This window comes from Carcharodon carcharias, chromosome 14, assembly GCF_017639515.1.
Source record: "Carcharodon carcharias isolate sCarCar2 chromosome 14, sCarCar2.pri, whole genome shotgun sequence".
Lineage (NCBI taxonomy): Eukaryota > Metazoa > Chordata > Chondrichthyes > Lamniformes > Lamnidae > Carcharodon > Carcharodon carcharias.
In genome coordinates, this window is record NC_054480.1 from 44,201,856 (window position 1) to 44,218,755 (window position 16,900).

At 45.0% G+C, this 16,900-nt stretch overlaps 1 protein-coding gene across 2 annotated transcripts in view; it reads left to right on the top strand.

Annotated features, from left to right (window-relative positions):
- The first annotated feature begins 6,915 nt into the window (after window positions 1-6,915).
- Window positions 6,916-16,900, top strand: part of arfrp1 (ADP-ribosylation factor related protein 1) — a 37,819-nt gene continuing 27,834 nt past the window's right edge. Inside the window, exons 1-2 of one of the 2 annotated variants that reach the window (XM_041205344.1) lie at window positions 6,916-7,040; window positions 12,382-12,484. In XM_041205344.1, the coding sequence (XP_041061278.1) occupies window positions 7,025-7,040; window positions 12,382-12,484 (119 nt within the window). In that variant the 5' untranslated portion in view covers window positions 6,916-7,024. The remainder of the gene's footprint in view (window positions 7,041-12,381; window positions 12,485-16,900) is intronic. The other variant, XM_041205345.1, reaches the window with a different exon arrangement.

Below are 16,900 nucleotides of genomic sequence, written 5' to 3' on the forward strand. Positions count from 1 at the left end.
AGTTTGCCCACAGCAAGGCGCTGCAAACAGCCAAGAGATAAAGGATCAGTAATCTGAAACAAAAACGGAAAAATAAAATTGAAAACATTCAACAGGCCAGCTATCATCTATTGAGAGAACAGACAAGTTGATGTTTTGGAAGTACACCTTTCATCAAAACTGACCTGTTGATCTGTTTACAAGAGACTACATCTCATAAGGCACTATTCTGAAATCATGAAATATGTTTTATAAATGTAGGTTCTTTCTTTAACCAAGGGGTAATGGCTAGGACACCAAAAAAACTTCTGCTCTTTAAATAATGCCATATATAAGTAAATAATACCATTTGTTTTACTGTTACCAGCTTTTTATTTCCAAAATTTTGAAACTGAATCTGAATTCTGAAATTGTTGTTATGGAATTTTAACTCATGTTTTCTAGATTATGAGCCCAGTAACATAATTACAACACTGTACTCTTGTAGATTCCCCATAATTATTGAAAACTTGTATCGGTCAATAGCATTTTTCTCAGACAAGATTTTAAACCATGCTTGTCTCCCCAAGTAGTATTAAAGATTCCTGATCACGATTCAAAGGAGAGCAGAAAGCTCTGCAGTTGCCCTGACAAACATCCCAGCCTTGGATAACACCACCAAAGGTGATTATCTAGCCATTTATTTGCTGTTATGAGATCTTAGTGTGTGCAAATTGTCTCCTGTATTTGCCTTTCAAGCAACACTAACTGCACTTCAAAAATAAATATTTGGCTGTGAAGCACTTCAGGGTGTTCTGAGGACATGAAAGGATGCCTTTTAAATAAAAACAAAAAAACTGCGGATGCTGGAAATCCAAAACAAAAACAGAATTACCTGGAAAAACTCAGCAGGTCTGGCAGCATCGGCGGAGAAGAAAAGAGTTGACGTTTCGAGTCCTCGTGACCCTTCGACAGAACTTGAGTTCGAGGCCAAGAAAGAGTTGAAAGAGTTCAACTCTTTCTTGGACTCGAACTCAAGTTCTGTCGGAGGGTCACGAGGACTCGAAACGTCAACTCTTTTCTTCTCCGCCGATGCTGCCAGACCTGCTGAGTTTTTCCAGGTAATTCTGTTTTTGTTTTGCCTTTTAAATACGAGTTTTACTTGTATGTATGTGAATTGCAAAGTATTAGTAAAATTCCACTTCAAAATATTATCATGACACAGCTGATGATAAAACTGAGTTGTTCAAATCCCAGAGGGAAAATTGAAACAACTGTCAAAACCCATTTTTGCAATTTGTATGTTTTGAGATGCAGGCTTTGAATTCAGTAGTAATAAGACAACTGAGTCTCAAGAGGTTTTTATAAAACTAAATTAAACATTTATTAATACAAGAAAGATTGTAAACACATACATAACTACAAAAATCCCCTAATTAATCTGACTCTCAATTACACTCCCAGTAAGGTAACAGTAAAGCTCATAGATTTAACAGACCTCTGGCAAAGCACACCCTGGACAGCCACATTCAAAATGAGTTTCTTTCAGCTCTGGGTCCTTGCAGATAGATTTGAGGCTTACAAGCTGGAGGTTTCTCACACTTGTTGGATCTTAAAATACCTCTGCCTTACACACAATCTCCTTTATACATATCTTTCTCTTTGAATGTAAATTTTCCATTGAATCATTAGGCTTTTAACTTACTTCTAACAATAACATCCTTTCATCCCACCAATTTATTAGTAAGCTGAAAAAAATAAACACATTTCTTGGCATCTTCTACTTAGGTGTAAGATTTCACCTGCAGTCTTGAATGGTTTATTTTAACAAATGCAAATTTGCACTTTACCTTCTACCATCCTTACGTTTATCTAATTAACATCTCTTAAACTACTATACATCAAGTAAGCCAGCCTCCCCCCGACCATGACCCCACCGCCGAACATCAAGCCATTTTCTCAGGACTGTCACTGATCTCATCTCCTTTGGAGATCTTCCCTTCACAGCTTCCAACCTCATAGTCTACCAACCCTGGACTGCTCGCTTCTTCCTCCTCCCCAAAATCCACAAACAGGACTATTTCTGTAGACCGATCTGGTCAGCCTATTCCTACCCCAGGAACTTATTCCTTCCTATCTTGACTCCATTCTCTCTCCCCTTGTCCAGTCTCTTCCCACTCACATCCGCATTTCCTCTGATGCCCTACATCATATCAACAATTTCCAGTTCACTGGCCCCAACCCCCTCCTCTTCACCATGGACGTCCAATCCCTCTACACCTCCATCCCCCACCAGGATGGTCTGAGCGCTCTCCGCTTCTTCCTTAAACAGAGGCCTGAACAATCCCCATCCACCACCACTCCTCCATCTGGCTGAACTTGTTCTCCCACTGAACAAGTTCTCCTTAAACATGTCTCACTTCCTCCTAATAAAAGATGTGGCTATGGGTACCCGCATGGGCCCCAGTTATGCTTGTCTCTTCACGGGGTATATGGAAAATTCCTTGTTCCAGTCCTACTCAGGCCTCCTCCCCAAAATCTTTTTTTCGTTGCATTGATGACTGTAACGGTGCAGCTTCATGCTCTCATCTGGACCTGGAAAACTTTATTATTTTTGCTTCCAATTTCTACTCCTCCATCACCTTCGCATGGCCCATCTCCGACACTTCCCTTCCTTGACCTCTCTGTCTCAATTTCTGGTGCTAGACTGTCCGCCAATATTCATTACAAGACCACCGACTCCAACAGCTATCTTGACTACAGCTCCTCACACCCTGCTTCCTGTAAGGTTTCCATTCCATTCTCTCAGTTCCTTTGTCTCCGTCGCATCTGTTCCGATGATGCCACTTTCCAAAACGGCGCTTCCGATGTATTCCTTCCACTGTTGACAGTGCCCTCAACTGTGCCCGACCTATCTCCCATGCCTCTGCCCTCACACCTTCCTCTCCCTCCATGACAGAGTCCCCTTGTCCTCACTTTTCACCCCACCAGCCTCCGCATTCGAAGGATCATCCTCCGCCATTTCTGCCAACTCCAGTATGCTGCCACCACCAAACCCATCTTCCCCTCATCCCCCCCACATCGACATTCTCTCTGGGACACCCTGGTCCACTCCTCCATCACCCCCAACACCTCATCCCCCTCCCACGGCACCTTCCCATACAATTTCAGAAGGTGCAACACCTGCCCTTTACCTCCTCCCTCCTCACCATCCAAGGACCCAAACACTCCTTTCAGGTGAAGCAGCACGTCACTTGCACCTCCTTCAATTTGGTCCACTGCAGTTTCCTCTACATCGGAGAGACCAAACACAGACGGGGTGACTGCTTTGCAGAACACCTTCGGTCTGGCTGCAAGCATGTCCCAGACCTTCCTGTCACTTGCCATTTCAACACACCATCCTACTCTCATGTCCACATGTCTGTCCTTGGCCTGCTGCAATGTTCCAGTGAACCCCAGCGCAAACTGGAGGAACAGAATGTCATCTCCCAATTAGGCACTTTACAACTTCAGACCATGAACTCTCTGTTCTATCCTCATCACTTTTTTATCCATTTTTCCATATTCATTTTTATTTTTTGTGTACTTATTTTTATTTATTTTCATTTTTATTCATTGTTTTATCCCCACCTTTTATCCTATTTTCGATCTTTTTCCCCACCACCATCCCACTCCACTCACACAAGGGCTATCTGTCACTTGTTCATGTTCTTCTTTTCAGAGTACTTACCTTGGTCCTCCTGTTATCATATTCTGCTTTCTTACCTTAGTGCCACTATCAGCACCTCCTTTAGCCAGTACCACTATCATTAACACCCCTTTGTCCTTTTGTTCATGACATCTTTGTCAATCTCTCCTTTCTCTCCACCTATCGCTGGCCTTCTATCCAGCTTCACCTGCTCCAACCCCCCTTAAACAGTATAAATTTCTGCACATTTTTACTTCTTTTTACCTCTGAATAAGTTATATGGACTCAAAACATTAACTCTGTCTTTTTCTCCACAGATGCTGTTAGACCTGTTGAGTTTTTACAGCATTTTCTGCCTTTGTTTCAGATTCCCAGCATCCGCAGTATTTTGCTTTTATATATATCAAAGCAGCCAGACTAACTAGAGGCCCAAACAATCCCCATCCACCACTACTCTCCTTCGTCTGGCTGAACTTGTTCTCACACTGAACAATTTCTCCTTCAACTCCTCTCACTTCCTCCAAATAAAAGGTGTGGCTATGGGTACCCGCATGGGCCCCAGCTATGCCTGTCTCTTTATGGGGTATGTGGAACATTCCTTGTTCCATCCCTACTCCGGCCCCCTTCCACAACTCTTTCTCCGGTACATCGATGATTACTTAGGTGCTGCTTCATGCTTTCATCAGGACTTGGAAAAATTTATTAGTTTTGCTTCAAATCTCCACCCCTCCATCATTTTCATGTGGTCCATCTCTGACACTTCCCTTCCCTTCCTTGACCTCTCTGTCTCAATCTCTGGTGATAGACTGTCCACCAATATCCATTACAAGCCTACTGACTCCCACAGCTACCTCGACTACAGCTCCTCACACCCCGCTTCCTGTAAGGACTCCATCCCATTCTCTCAGTTCCTTCGCCTCCGTCGCATCTGTTCTAATGATGCTAACTTCAAAAACAGTTCCTCTGACATGTCCTCCTTCTTCCTTAACCGAGATTTGAACCCACGGTCGTTGACAGGGCCCTCAACCGTGTCTGGCCCATCTCCTGCGCATCTGCCCTCATGCCTTCTCCTCCCTCCCAGAAACATGATAGGGTCCCCCTTGTCCTCACTTATCACCCCACCAGCCTCTGCATTCAAAGGATCATCCTCCGCCATTTCCGCCAACTACAGCATGATGCCACCACCAAACACATCTTCCCTTCACCCCCCCCGGTGGCATTCCGTAGGGATCGTTCCCTCCAGGACACTCTGGTCCACTCCTCCATCACCCCTACTCCTCAGCCCCCACCTATGGCACCTCCCCTTGCCCACACAAAAGATGTAACACCTGCCCCTTCACTTCCACTCTCCTCACCGTCCAAGGGCCCAAACACTCCTTTCAAGTGAAGCAGCATTTCACTTGCATTTCCCCCAACTTAGTCTACTGCATTTGTCGCTCCCAATGCGTTCTCCTCTACATTGGAGAGACCAAACGTAAACTGGGCGACCACTTTGCAGAACACCTGCGGTCTGTCCGCAAGAATGACCCAAACCTCCCTGTCGCTTGCCATTTTAACACTCCACCCTGCTCTCTTGCCCTCATGTCTGTCTTTGGCTTGCTGCATTGTTCCAGTGAAGCCCAAAGCAAACTGGAGGAACAGCACCTCATCTTCCGACTAGGCACTTTACAGCCTTCCAGACTGAATATTGAATTCAACAACTTTAGATCTTGACCTCCATCCCCACCCCCTTTCTGTTTCTTCCCCCTTCCTTTTGTTTTTTCCAATAATTTATATAGATTTTTCTTTTCTCACCTAATTCCATTATTTTTACATTTTTTATGCCCCCCACCCACTAGAGCTATACCTTGAGTGCCCTACCATCCATTCTTAATTAGCACATTCGTTTAGATAATATCACCAACTTCAACATCTGTGTTCTTTTGTTCTTTTGTCTGTGACATCTTTTGATGATCTACTCCTATCACTGCTTGCTTGTCCCTACAACCACACCCCCCCTCCACTTCTCTCCCCCCCCCCCCTCCCCTAACCCCACCACCTTAAACCAGTTTATATTTCACCCCTCTCCTTGGATTCACCCAGTTCTGCTAAAGGGTCAAGAGGACTCAAAACGTCAACTCTTTTCTTCTCCGCTGATGCTGCCAGACCTGCTGAGTTTTTCCAGGTAACTCTGTTTTTCTTTTGGATTTCCAGCATCTGCAGTTTTTTGTTTTTATCTAGCTGGTTTTAATCCCATTAACAAACACGCATAGACACAGACCCCACTAGAACTCTATTTTAAAATAATTTCCAAGAACATTATTATATCTTCTTGACTATATGCAAAAGTATGCAATAGATTTAAATCATTTATTTTTCTTGGTTTATTATTGCATAAAATGTACAGTACAGAAATAGGTAATTTGGCCTGTGCTGAGGTTTATGCTTCACACAAGCCTCCTCCCATCCTACCTCATTAAATGTTATAAGCACAAATTGCTATTCTTTTCTCTCTCATATGCTTGTCTGACTTTTCAAAAAATGCATCTATGTATTTGTCTTAAACTTTCCTTGTGTACTTTCTGGATTAAGACATTTTTCCTGATTTCCCTATTGGATTTTATCACCCCTAATTTTGGTCTCCCACACACATGGAAACATATCTACGTCAGCCCTAAATTGAAGTTACTTTCTTCAAATGCTGCTCTCATATCAGCTTATTTGAAGTTGGAATCAAACAGAGAGGTCTGTATCACTTCACTAGTGAAGAAACACTGTAATTTAGTAGTTGGACTCTGGAATGCACTGCCTAATAGTATTGTGGAGGCAGGGTCATTTAAGGCTTTCAAAAGGTAATTGGATCATTAGCTGAGAAGGAAAAAAAATTCAAGGGGACGGGGAAAAGCCAGAAGAGCGGCAATAGGTGAGCTGCTCCTTTAGAGAGCCAGCTCAGACACGACGGGCCGAATGGCCTCCGGAACCCTTAACCATTTCGTGATCCTAATTTCAGATCACACTTGGGTTTGCGCATGCTATGACGTCGTAACACATACAAAATTGATCTGAGAATAGAAACTACTGGAAATACTCAGCAAGTCAGACAGCCTCTCCGGAAAGAGTTAAAGTTTCAGTCCTGTCACCTTTCACAATCTGAAAATGGCTGCCGACTGCTCTGCGCATGTGCATCCCCAAACGCCGTGCGTTGGCGCCAGGGTATGGGTATTGTAGTTTTAACGCCTCGCCTCCTTTCACGGGGAAGCGTCAGAAGAACTACATCTCCCAGAAGGCAATGGGGCCGTTGTAGATCCGGTTTGATCAGTGGATGCTCCCGGATTAAGTGGAATTCGGGGTTTACTTCACAGTTTGGAGTGTGATCACAGATCAGAGGCATTTAAATGGATGGTAAAGTGTAAAGGTAAGAGCCCTTCCTAGTAAATGTTATTGGCAGCGAAAGGGTGACTCTTCAATCGAAAGTCAAAACTTTAGAACATAGAAGAGGCAGTGAGGGATGTTGAAAGTTTTATATCATTGCTGCCATTAAATCCAGAGAGGATTGACATATGGCAGTTTAGGGTTAGGGGCTGTTTTATATTTCTAAATACTAAGAATTAAACCCTTATAAACTGTGACCTATTCCTTTGCTCTGGGATCTTTGACTTATATAAAGGCAGATGGTACATTATTTCGAGCTGTGGAATGTAATTTTATGTCCAATTAGATTCTTATTCGTGTTGTCAAGATTAAATTGATTTCTTATCTTAAATGGGCATACAGTCTGAGGAATAATTACATCTGGAGTGATGTTAGCCAAATAATGCACCTTAACTTGAAATATCATTTGGGTTAAGGCATGCCAAATCAGGTGTGACTACATCATGTTGCTACATTGTGTCTTGAGGCAGCCTTACTTAAAAAGCAGAACACAATAATCACAATGATACCTCTGTCCTGCAAACAATGCCAATTGACAGTGACTACACTTCATTGGTTGTAAAATGTTTTGAGGTATCTGGTGGGCCTGAAAGTTGCTATACAAATGCAAGTCTTTTTTTTCGTAGATGATACTTGTATTGTAGTTTAACTCTGGGCTGCAGAATCTCCCTCTGTACAATTTCTTATCACTGTTACTGTTGTGACTGTCATGTCTCATCAGCTATATTCCCCTTTGATTCTTGGGATTTGCATGAACTTTATTGCATTTGCCTGGGTGGTTGTGGCCATTTTGCTGAAGCAACATTTTCGTCCTTGCACCAACACTTTATCAGCCAATGCATTCTAATTTGGTCTTGGAGGCCTGTTCTTACAGCTACACTACGCTGAGTAAACAAAAAACCCTTTCTGGTCCAATCCATTACATTCCAAACTTCTTATTCCAACAGTGTCAGACTGATGCAGAAACCTACAAGTTATTGGGCAGTCTAAAAGAATGTGGCGAGATGAGAAAGACAATGGGAATTAGAGTGGTAGAGCCAGGTTGGGGGTTGGACTGACAGCAATATCTTTAAATGTTATACATTTATAAAAGCTGGGAGCGATTAGCGAGATAGGAGGATGGCCGTTGGTATTGGCAGCAGGCACAACGATCATGGCTGAAGTGAGGATCAGCTTTGAGGAGGGGTGGGGAGTGAGAATATGATGGGAAACTGTATGAGGGCCACAGTTAACTATATAGTGAGGGAGCAGCTACTGGGAGGGGAGGCAAGGCATGCATTGGATGGTGAGGTGGAGGTGGGAACGAGTGGGGAAGGTAATACACCTAGAACTAGACCAGTAAAGCCAGTGGGGAAAGAGGGCAACATTTGCTGCAAGTAGTGGGGTGTGAATGAATGGTTCAGGTGGCTGTAGTGGAAGTCTTTTTTAATATAGGATTGTGGGGTGTAAGAGTGGGACAGTAAGAATATTTACACTTATTAAAAGTGATACATGGCAAAACAAAAAAAACAAAATTCAGATCGGTTGTCAGAAGTTTCATATAAATGGATTGACTTGCTGAATAGGCTGCAATTCTGACCTCTGTAGTCAGCAATATCACTCCCATCTGCCAAATGTACATTACCAACCTCAGTCAGCATACAAGGGGCATGTTGGTATTGTCAATGGACTAGTGATCCAGGTTTGAATCCCACCATGGAAGATGGTCGAATTTGAATTAAAAGTCTAATGATGACCATGAAACCTTTGTTAATTGTAGTAAAAACCCATCTGGTTCACTAAATCTGCCGTCCTTACCTTGTCTGGCCTACGTGTGACACCAGATCCACAGCAATGTGGTTGACTGTTAAATGCCCTCTGAAATGGCCTAGCAAGCCACTCAGTTCTATCAAACCACTACAAAGTATAAATGGAATGAAACTGGACGGAACACCCAGCATGGACCTAGGCAGTGAAAACGACAACAGCAAACTTAGCCCTGTCGACCCTGCAAAGTCCTCCTTGCTAAATATCTGGGGGGTGGGGGGTTGTGCCAAACTTTGGAGAGCTGTCTCACAGACTCTGTCAAGCAACAACTTGACATAGTCATACTCACAGATTCCTATGTCCTAGACACCATGATCACCATCCCACAGACTGGACCGATCCAGCAGAGGTGGCAGTACAGTGATTTACAGTTGGGAGGGAGTTGCCCTGGGAGTCCTCAGGTCAAACATGGGCAACAAAACCTCCTGCTGATTACCACGTACCACCCCCCAATAAGCTGGTGAATCCGTACTCCTCCATGTTGAACACCACTTGGAGGAAGCACTGAGGGTGGCAAGGATGCAGAATGTATTCTGGATGAAGGACTTCAGTGTCCATTGCCAAGAGTGAATCAGTTTACAGCTGGTGGTGAGGGAACCAACAAGAGGGTAAAACATACTTAATCTCATCCTCACCAACCTGGCTGCTCCAGATGCATCTGTCCACGATAGTATTGGCAGGAGTGATCACTGCACAGTCTTTGTGGAGACAAAGCCCCATCTTTCTATTGAAGATAACCACCCTCCCCTCCCCATCGTGTTGTGTGGCACTACCACCGTGCTAAATGGGATAGATTTCAAACAGATCTAGCAGCTGAAGACTGGGAAACCATGAGACACTGTGGACCATCAGCAGTAGCAAAATAGTGCACAGTCACAATCTGTAACATCATGGCCCGGCATATCCCCCACTCTACCATTGCCACCAACTCTGGTTCAATGAAGAGTGCAGGAGGACATGCCAGGAGCAGCATCTGATGGTGGACAATTAAACAGCTAACTGGAGGAGCAGGCTGCACAAATATCCCCATCCTCAATGATGGGGGAGCCGAGTACATTGGTGCAAAACATGAGGCTGGAGCATTTGTAATAAGCTTCAGCCAGAAGTGCCAAGTGGATGATCTATCTCAGCCTCCTCCGGAAGTCCCCAGCATCACAGATGCCAGTCTTCAGCCAATTCGATTCACTCCATAAGATATCAAGGAAGAACTGAAAGCACTGGATACTGCAAAGGCTATGGGCTCTGACAATATTCCGGCAATAGGACTGAAGACTTGTGCTCCAGAACTTCAGCACCTCTAGCCAAGCTGTTCCAGTTTGGCTTCAACACTGTGGAAAGTTGCCCAGGTATGCCCTGTACACAAAAAGCAGGACAAATCCAACCCGACCCAATTACCACACCATCAGTCTACTCTTGCTCATCCATAAAGTGATGGAAGGGCTCATCAACAGTGCTATCAAGGGACACATGCTGAGCAATAATCTGCACACTGACACTCAGTATGGGTTCCGCCAGGGCCACTCAGCTCCTGCCCTCATTACAACCTTGGTCCAAACATGGACAAAAGGGCTGAACTCCAGAGGTGAGGTGTGAGTGACTGTCCTTGATCTCAATGCAGCATTTAACTGAGTGTGGCATCAAGAAGCAAAACTGGAGTCAATGGGAATCAGGGAGAAGACTCTCCGCTGGTTGGAGTCACCCATCACATAGGAAGATGGTTGTGGTTGTTGGAGGTCAATCATCTCCGTTCCAAGACATCACTGCAGGAGTTGCTCATATTAGTGTTCTAGGCCGAACCATCTTCAACTGCTTCATCAATCACCATCCTTCCATTATAAGGTCAGAAGTGAGAATGTTCACTTATGATTGCATAACGTTCAGCATCATTCACGATTCCTCAGGTACTGAAGCAGTCCATGTCCAAATGCAGCAAGACCTGGACAATATCCAGGCTTGGGCTGACAAGTGCAAGTAACACTCACACCACACAAGTGCCAGGCAATGGACATCTCCAACAAGAGAGAATCTAACCGTCGCCCCTTGACATTCAATGGCATTACCATCGCTGGCATTCTCCATTATCAACACCTTGGGGGTTACTGTTGACCAGAAACTGAACTGGACTAGCCATATAAGTACTGTGACTACAAGAGCAGGTCAGAGACTAGGAATTCTGCGGCGAGTAACTCACCTTCTGACTCACTAGAGTCCACCATCTACAAGGCACAAGTCAGGAGTATGATGGAATACTCTACACCTTGCCCGGAGGAGTGCAGCTCCAGCAACATTCAAGCTTGACACCATCCAGGACAAAGCAACCTGCTTGATTGGCACCACATCCACAAACACTTGCTCTCCTCATCACCGACACACATTGGCAGCAGTGTGTACCATCTACAAGATGTACTGCAGGAACTCACCATGGCTCCTGAGACAGCCCCTTCCAAACCCACGACTATTACCATCTGGAAGGACAAGGGCAGCAGGCACATCGGAACATCACCACCTGGAAGTTCCCCACCGAGCCGCTCACCAGCCTAACTTGGAAATGTATCATTGTTCCTTCGCTGTCTCTGGGTCAACATCCTGGAACTCCCTTCTAACAGCACTGTGAGTGTACCTACACCACATGGACTGCAGCGGTTCAAAAAGACAGCTCACCACCATCTTCTCAAGAGCAATTAGGGTTGGGCAATAAATGCTGGCCTAGCCAGCATTGCCCACGTTCCATGAAAAATGCTTAGACTGGTAGCTACAATGTAGTTGCACCCTTGGTTGCGGTATTCCTGGATTTATGACAATTCCCTTTGTGATGGACCCAAGAAGAAAATAAACTAAAACTTACCTTTCAAAGCAGCGATCAGGTCCTCAGTGGCTGAGAACTACAGTTCCCAGTGGTTTCTGTGCATGCCCCAGCTCTGGAAGGGCTGCACATGTGCAGTTGGTCTATTTTCTCTTCAAGCCTTGAGCACATGCACAGTTTGTTGGTTTTGTTTTTCCAGCTGGAAACTGTTCCTGTGCATCTGCTCAGAAGAGAAACAAGAAAGCAAAACAGTGAGAAAAGAGGGTCAGGTGACCTAGAGCGCATCATTTGGAAGAAAGTGCTAGAATAAATTGGGTACGGGGAAAGAATGGAGCAGATCCCAAAACAAAGAGGTCATCCCAAACCTGGGAGTGGGGCAGAAACGTAAGCAGGATGACAGTCAGGTTATGGGACAAGGACAGGAATTTGAAACAGATCCTATTAAGTGAAGTTGAGTGAGGAGAAGAGGAAAAGGCTCCGAATTAAAAAGACGGAGCTGTGGTGAGCAGCCTTGGAACGAGGTGGGCTTGCAAGAAGCCAGAAGATCTGAGGAGACATCTGATGGTTGGTGACTCCTTACTACAGGTTTTTGGAACAGTGGTGTTCATGGGAGTGTGTGTGTGGAAGGTGCAGCTTGAGTGCAATTCCCTTTGGGATGAACCCAAGAAGAAAATGAACTAAAACTTCACTTTCTCACATACCTTATTTCACATAGCGATCCAGGGAAAAGGAATCTTAGAGAGCGAGATTGAAACCCTGGAGGTGGATCCTTGTTGGAGATATCCGAGCGGAAGCTTCGTTTGGAAGAGAATTGCAGGGTGAGTTCTTCGAACATGGAGATTGGAAGCTGTCGTGAAAGAGACAGCGCTTCAGTGAGACCATTTGCTCACAGTGTGACTAGCATATGAGATGAGAAATATGTAGAAACATAGATTTGGAGTGTGGTGTGTCTGACCACAGTTTGCCTATTAGTTTACATGGACTCTATACTTACTGTGAACACTAGAATATAAGATTTTGTAACTTGTTTTATCTTTACGAATTTGTATTTTTTTTGGTAAAGATATGGTTGGGGTAAAGGAATTGTGTAATATAGTCGTCTTTTCTTGCTTAATAAATGTTTTATTCTTTTCTTAAAAGTTCTTCAGACTCCTGTGAATCTATTCAGTAGACAAACTCCACATTTCTAAACAAAAAAAAAAGGCTAGGATCAAACAAGCCGGATTCCACCCTGGGATCTGACTTGTCCAGTAGTAACATCAGCTGGGACTGTAACAAATTGTTGGCTCATCTTGTGGGATTAGAAATCCTTGAATTTTCGTGGGATCTATGAACCATTATAGAAACGAGCATGTGGAGGTACTGAGCATAGAAACTGGATTTGCTGAGAGATGTATTACACCGGTTGGAATTCAAAATGGCTTTGACTGTTGCTAAGACTCTTTTGGAGTAGAAGATGTAACAGTGGATTATTTGAAATCCTTGACTAAGTCTAAACTGAGAGAGTTAGCAGATAAAGTGAAGGTAGAGATAAGAGCAGAATTTCATATGGATGATATGATTAAAGTACTTACCCAACGTTTAAAATTAAAAGACGAGGCATCTGAAATTAGTGTGTCACAGCTAGAGGTAGCCAAAATTCAGTTGCAAATGAAGCAGCTTGAGATAGAAAGAGATAGAGAAAGGCAGAAGTTTGAACTTGAAAAAGAAACAGAACTGAAAAAAATTGAATCGGAGGAAAAAAGGGAAAGAGAAATGAAAAAACTTGAATTAGAAAGAAAGGAAAAAGAGCAAAAGAAATGGAAATGAAAAAGAAACTCGAATTGGAAAAGGAAAAAGAAATGGAAATGTGAAAGTTTGAGTTTCAAAGAGATAAAGAAATCCGACAACATGCCTTGGCTAGGGAGAAACTATAAATAAAGCAAGAAAGAAGCAATGGTGATTCTGAGGATGAGTCTGATTCCTTTGAGGAATTTGATTTAACTAAAAACCTGCATTAAGTGTCTAAATTTTCAGAGGATGGAGTTGAAAGATATTTCACCTCATTTGAAAAGATAGCTATGAAGCTGAATTGGCCAAAAGACGCTTGGACCTTAATGTTCTCTCAGGTATAGCTATGAATATGTACACTAAGATAAAAACAAAAAAACTGCGGATGCTGGAAATCCAAAACAAAAACAGAATTACCTGGAAAAACTCAGCAGGTCTGGCAGCATCGGCGGAGAAGAAAAGAGTTGACGTTTCGAGTCCTCATGACCCTTCGACAGAACTTGAGTTCGAGTCCAAGAAAGAGTTGAAATATAAGCTGGTTTAAGGTGTGTGGAGGGGCGGAGAGAGAGAGCGAGAGAGAGAAGTGGAGGGGGGGTGTGGTTGTAGGGACAAACAAGCAGTGATAGAAACAGATCATCAAAAGATGTCAACAACAATAGAACACATAGGTGTTAAAGTTGGTGATAATATCTAAACGAATGTGCTAATTAAGAATGGATGGTAGGGCACTCAAGGTATATCTCTAGTGGGGGTGGGGAGAGCATAAAAGATTTTAAGATATTTAAAAATAATGGAAATAGGTGGGAAAAGAAAAATCTATATAATTTATTGGAAAAAAAAGGAAGGGGGAAACAGAAAGGGGGTGGGGATGGGGGAGGGAGCTCACGACCTAAAGTTGTTGAATTCAATATTCAGTCCGGAAGGCTGTAAAGTGCCTAGTCGGAAGATGAGGTGTTGTTCCTCCAGTTTGCGTTGGGCTTCACTGGAACAATGCAGCAAGCCAAGGACAGACATGTGGGCAAGAGAGCAGGGTGGAGTGTTAAAATGGCAAGCGACGGAGGTTTGGGTCATTCTTGCGGACAGACCGCAGGTGTTCTGCAAAGCGGTCGCCCAGTTTACGTTTGGTCTCTCCAATGTAGAGGAGACCACATTGGGAGCAACGAATGCAGTAGACTAAGTTGGGGGAAATGCAAGTGAAATGCTGCTTCACTTGAAAGGAGTGTTTGGGTCCTTGGACGGTGAGGAGAGAGGAAGTGAAGGGGCAGGTGTTGCATCTTTTGCGTGGGCAAGGGGTTGTGCCATAGGAGGGGGTTGAGGAGTAGGGGGTGATGGAGGAGTGGACCAGGGTGTCCCGGAGGGAGCGATCCCTACGGAATGCCGATAGTGGGGGTGAAGGGAAGATGTGTTTGGTGGTGGCATCATGCTGTAGTTGGCGGAAATGGCGGAGGATGATCCTTTGAATGCGGAGGCTGGTGGGGTGATAAGTGAGGACAAGGGGGACCCTATCATGTTTCTGGGAGGAAGGAGAAGGCGTGAGGGCGGATGCGTGGGAGATGGGCCGGACACGGTTGAGGGCCCTGCCAACGACCGTGGGTGGAAAACCTCGGTTAAGGAAGAAGGAGGACATGTCAGAGGAACTGTTTTTGAAGGTGGCATCATCAGAACAGATGCGACGGAGGCGAAGGAACTGAGACAATGGGATGGAGTCCTTACAGGAAGCGGGGTGTGAGGAGCTGTAGTCGAGGTAGCTGTGGGAGTCGGTGGGTTTGTAATGGATATTGGTGGACAGTCTATCACCAGAGATTGAGACAGAGAGGTTAAGGAAGGGAAGGGAAGTGTCAGAGATGGACCATGTGAAAATGATGGAGGGGTGGAGATTGGAAGCAAAATTAATAAATTTTTCCAAGTCCTGACAAGAGCATGAAGCGGCACCGAAGTAATCATCGATGTACCAGAGAAAGAGTTGTGGAAGGGGGCCGGAGTAGGACTGGAACAAGGAATGTTCCACATACCCCATAAAGAGACGGGCATAGCTGGGGCCCATGCGGGTACCCATAGCCACACCTTTTATTTGGAGGAAGTGAGAGGAGTTGAAGGAGAAATTGTTCAGTGTGAGAACAAGTTCAGCTAGACGGAGGAGAGTAGTGGTGGATGGGGATTGTTCGGGCCTCTGTTCGAGGAAGAAGCTAAGGGCCCTCAGACCATCCCGGTGGGAGATGGAGGTGTAGAGGGATTGGACGTCCATGGTGAAGAGGAAGCGGTTGGGGCCAGGGAACTGGAAATTGTTGATGTGACGTAAGGTGTCAGAGGAATCAGGGATGTAGGTGGGAAGGGACTGGACAAGCGGAGAGAGAAGGGGGTCAAGATAACGAGAAATGAGTTCTGTGGGGCAGGAGCAAGCTGAGACGATCGGTCTACTGGGGCAGTTCTGTTTGTGGATTTTGCGTAAGAGATAGAAGCGGGCCGTCCGAGGTTGGGTGACTTTCAGGTTGGAAGCTGTGGGAGGGAGATCCCCAGAGGAGATGAGGTCAGTGACAGTCCTGGAAACAGTGGCTTGATGTTCAGTGGTGGAGTCATGGTCCAGGGAGAGGTAGGAGGAAGTGTCTGCGAGTTGACGCTCAGGCTCCGCGAGGTAGAGGTCAGTGCGCCAGACAACAATAGCACCATCCTTGTCAGTGGGTTTGATGACAATGTCAGGGTTGGACCTGAGAGAATGGAGTGCAGTAAGTTCAGAGAGAGACAGGTTAGAATGGGTGAGAGGTGCAGAGAAATTGAGACGACTAATGTCGCGCCGACAGTTCTCAATGAAAAGATCAAGAGAAGGTAAGAATCCAGAGGGAGGGGTCCAGGTGGAGGGAGAATATTGGAGGTGGTTAAAAGGATCCGTTGAACTGGGAGAGGACTCCTGCCCAAAGAAGTGAGCCCGGAGACGAAGACGGCGGAAGAAGAGTTCAGCATCATGCCGAGCCCGAAATTCATTGAGGTGAGGGCGTAAGGGTATGAAACTAAGTCCTTTGCTGAGCACTGAACGTTCAGCATCGGAGAGGGGAAGGTCAGGGGGTATAGTGAATACACGGCTGGGGTTGGGATTGGAAGATGGGGTGGGGACGGAGGGACGGGCAGGGGTGGAGGGTCCTAGATGGGTGTTGGTGTCGATGAGTTGTTGGAGCTTGCGTTCCTTAGCACTTGAGAAAAAGAGAAAAAGTTTCTTGTTGAGGCGTCGGATGAGCCGAAGAATAAAATGAAACTGCGGGCACGCGCAGCTTTGAAAAAGGGTACGGCAGTGCTGCTGGAGGGAGAGGTCGAGTGTGTTCATATGGCGGCGCATGGCACTGAGTGTGGATTTTAGAATGTGATGGGAACAGCAGTCCAAGAAATGTTTTATGTCCCGGAGATACCTGTAATCCTGGGTGGGTTCGAAACATGAGGGGTGGAATTTCAGTTGAAATCCACGTGGGGTAAGT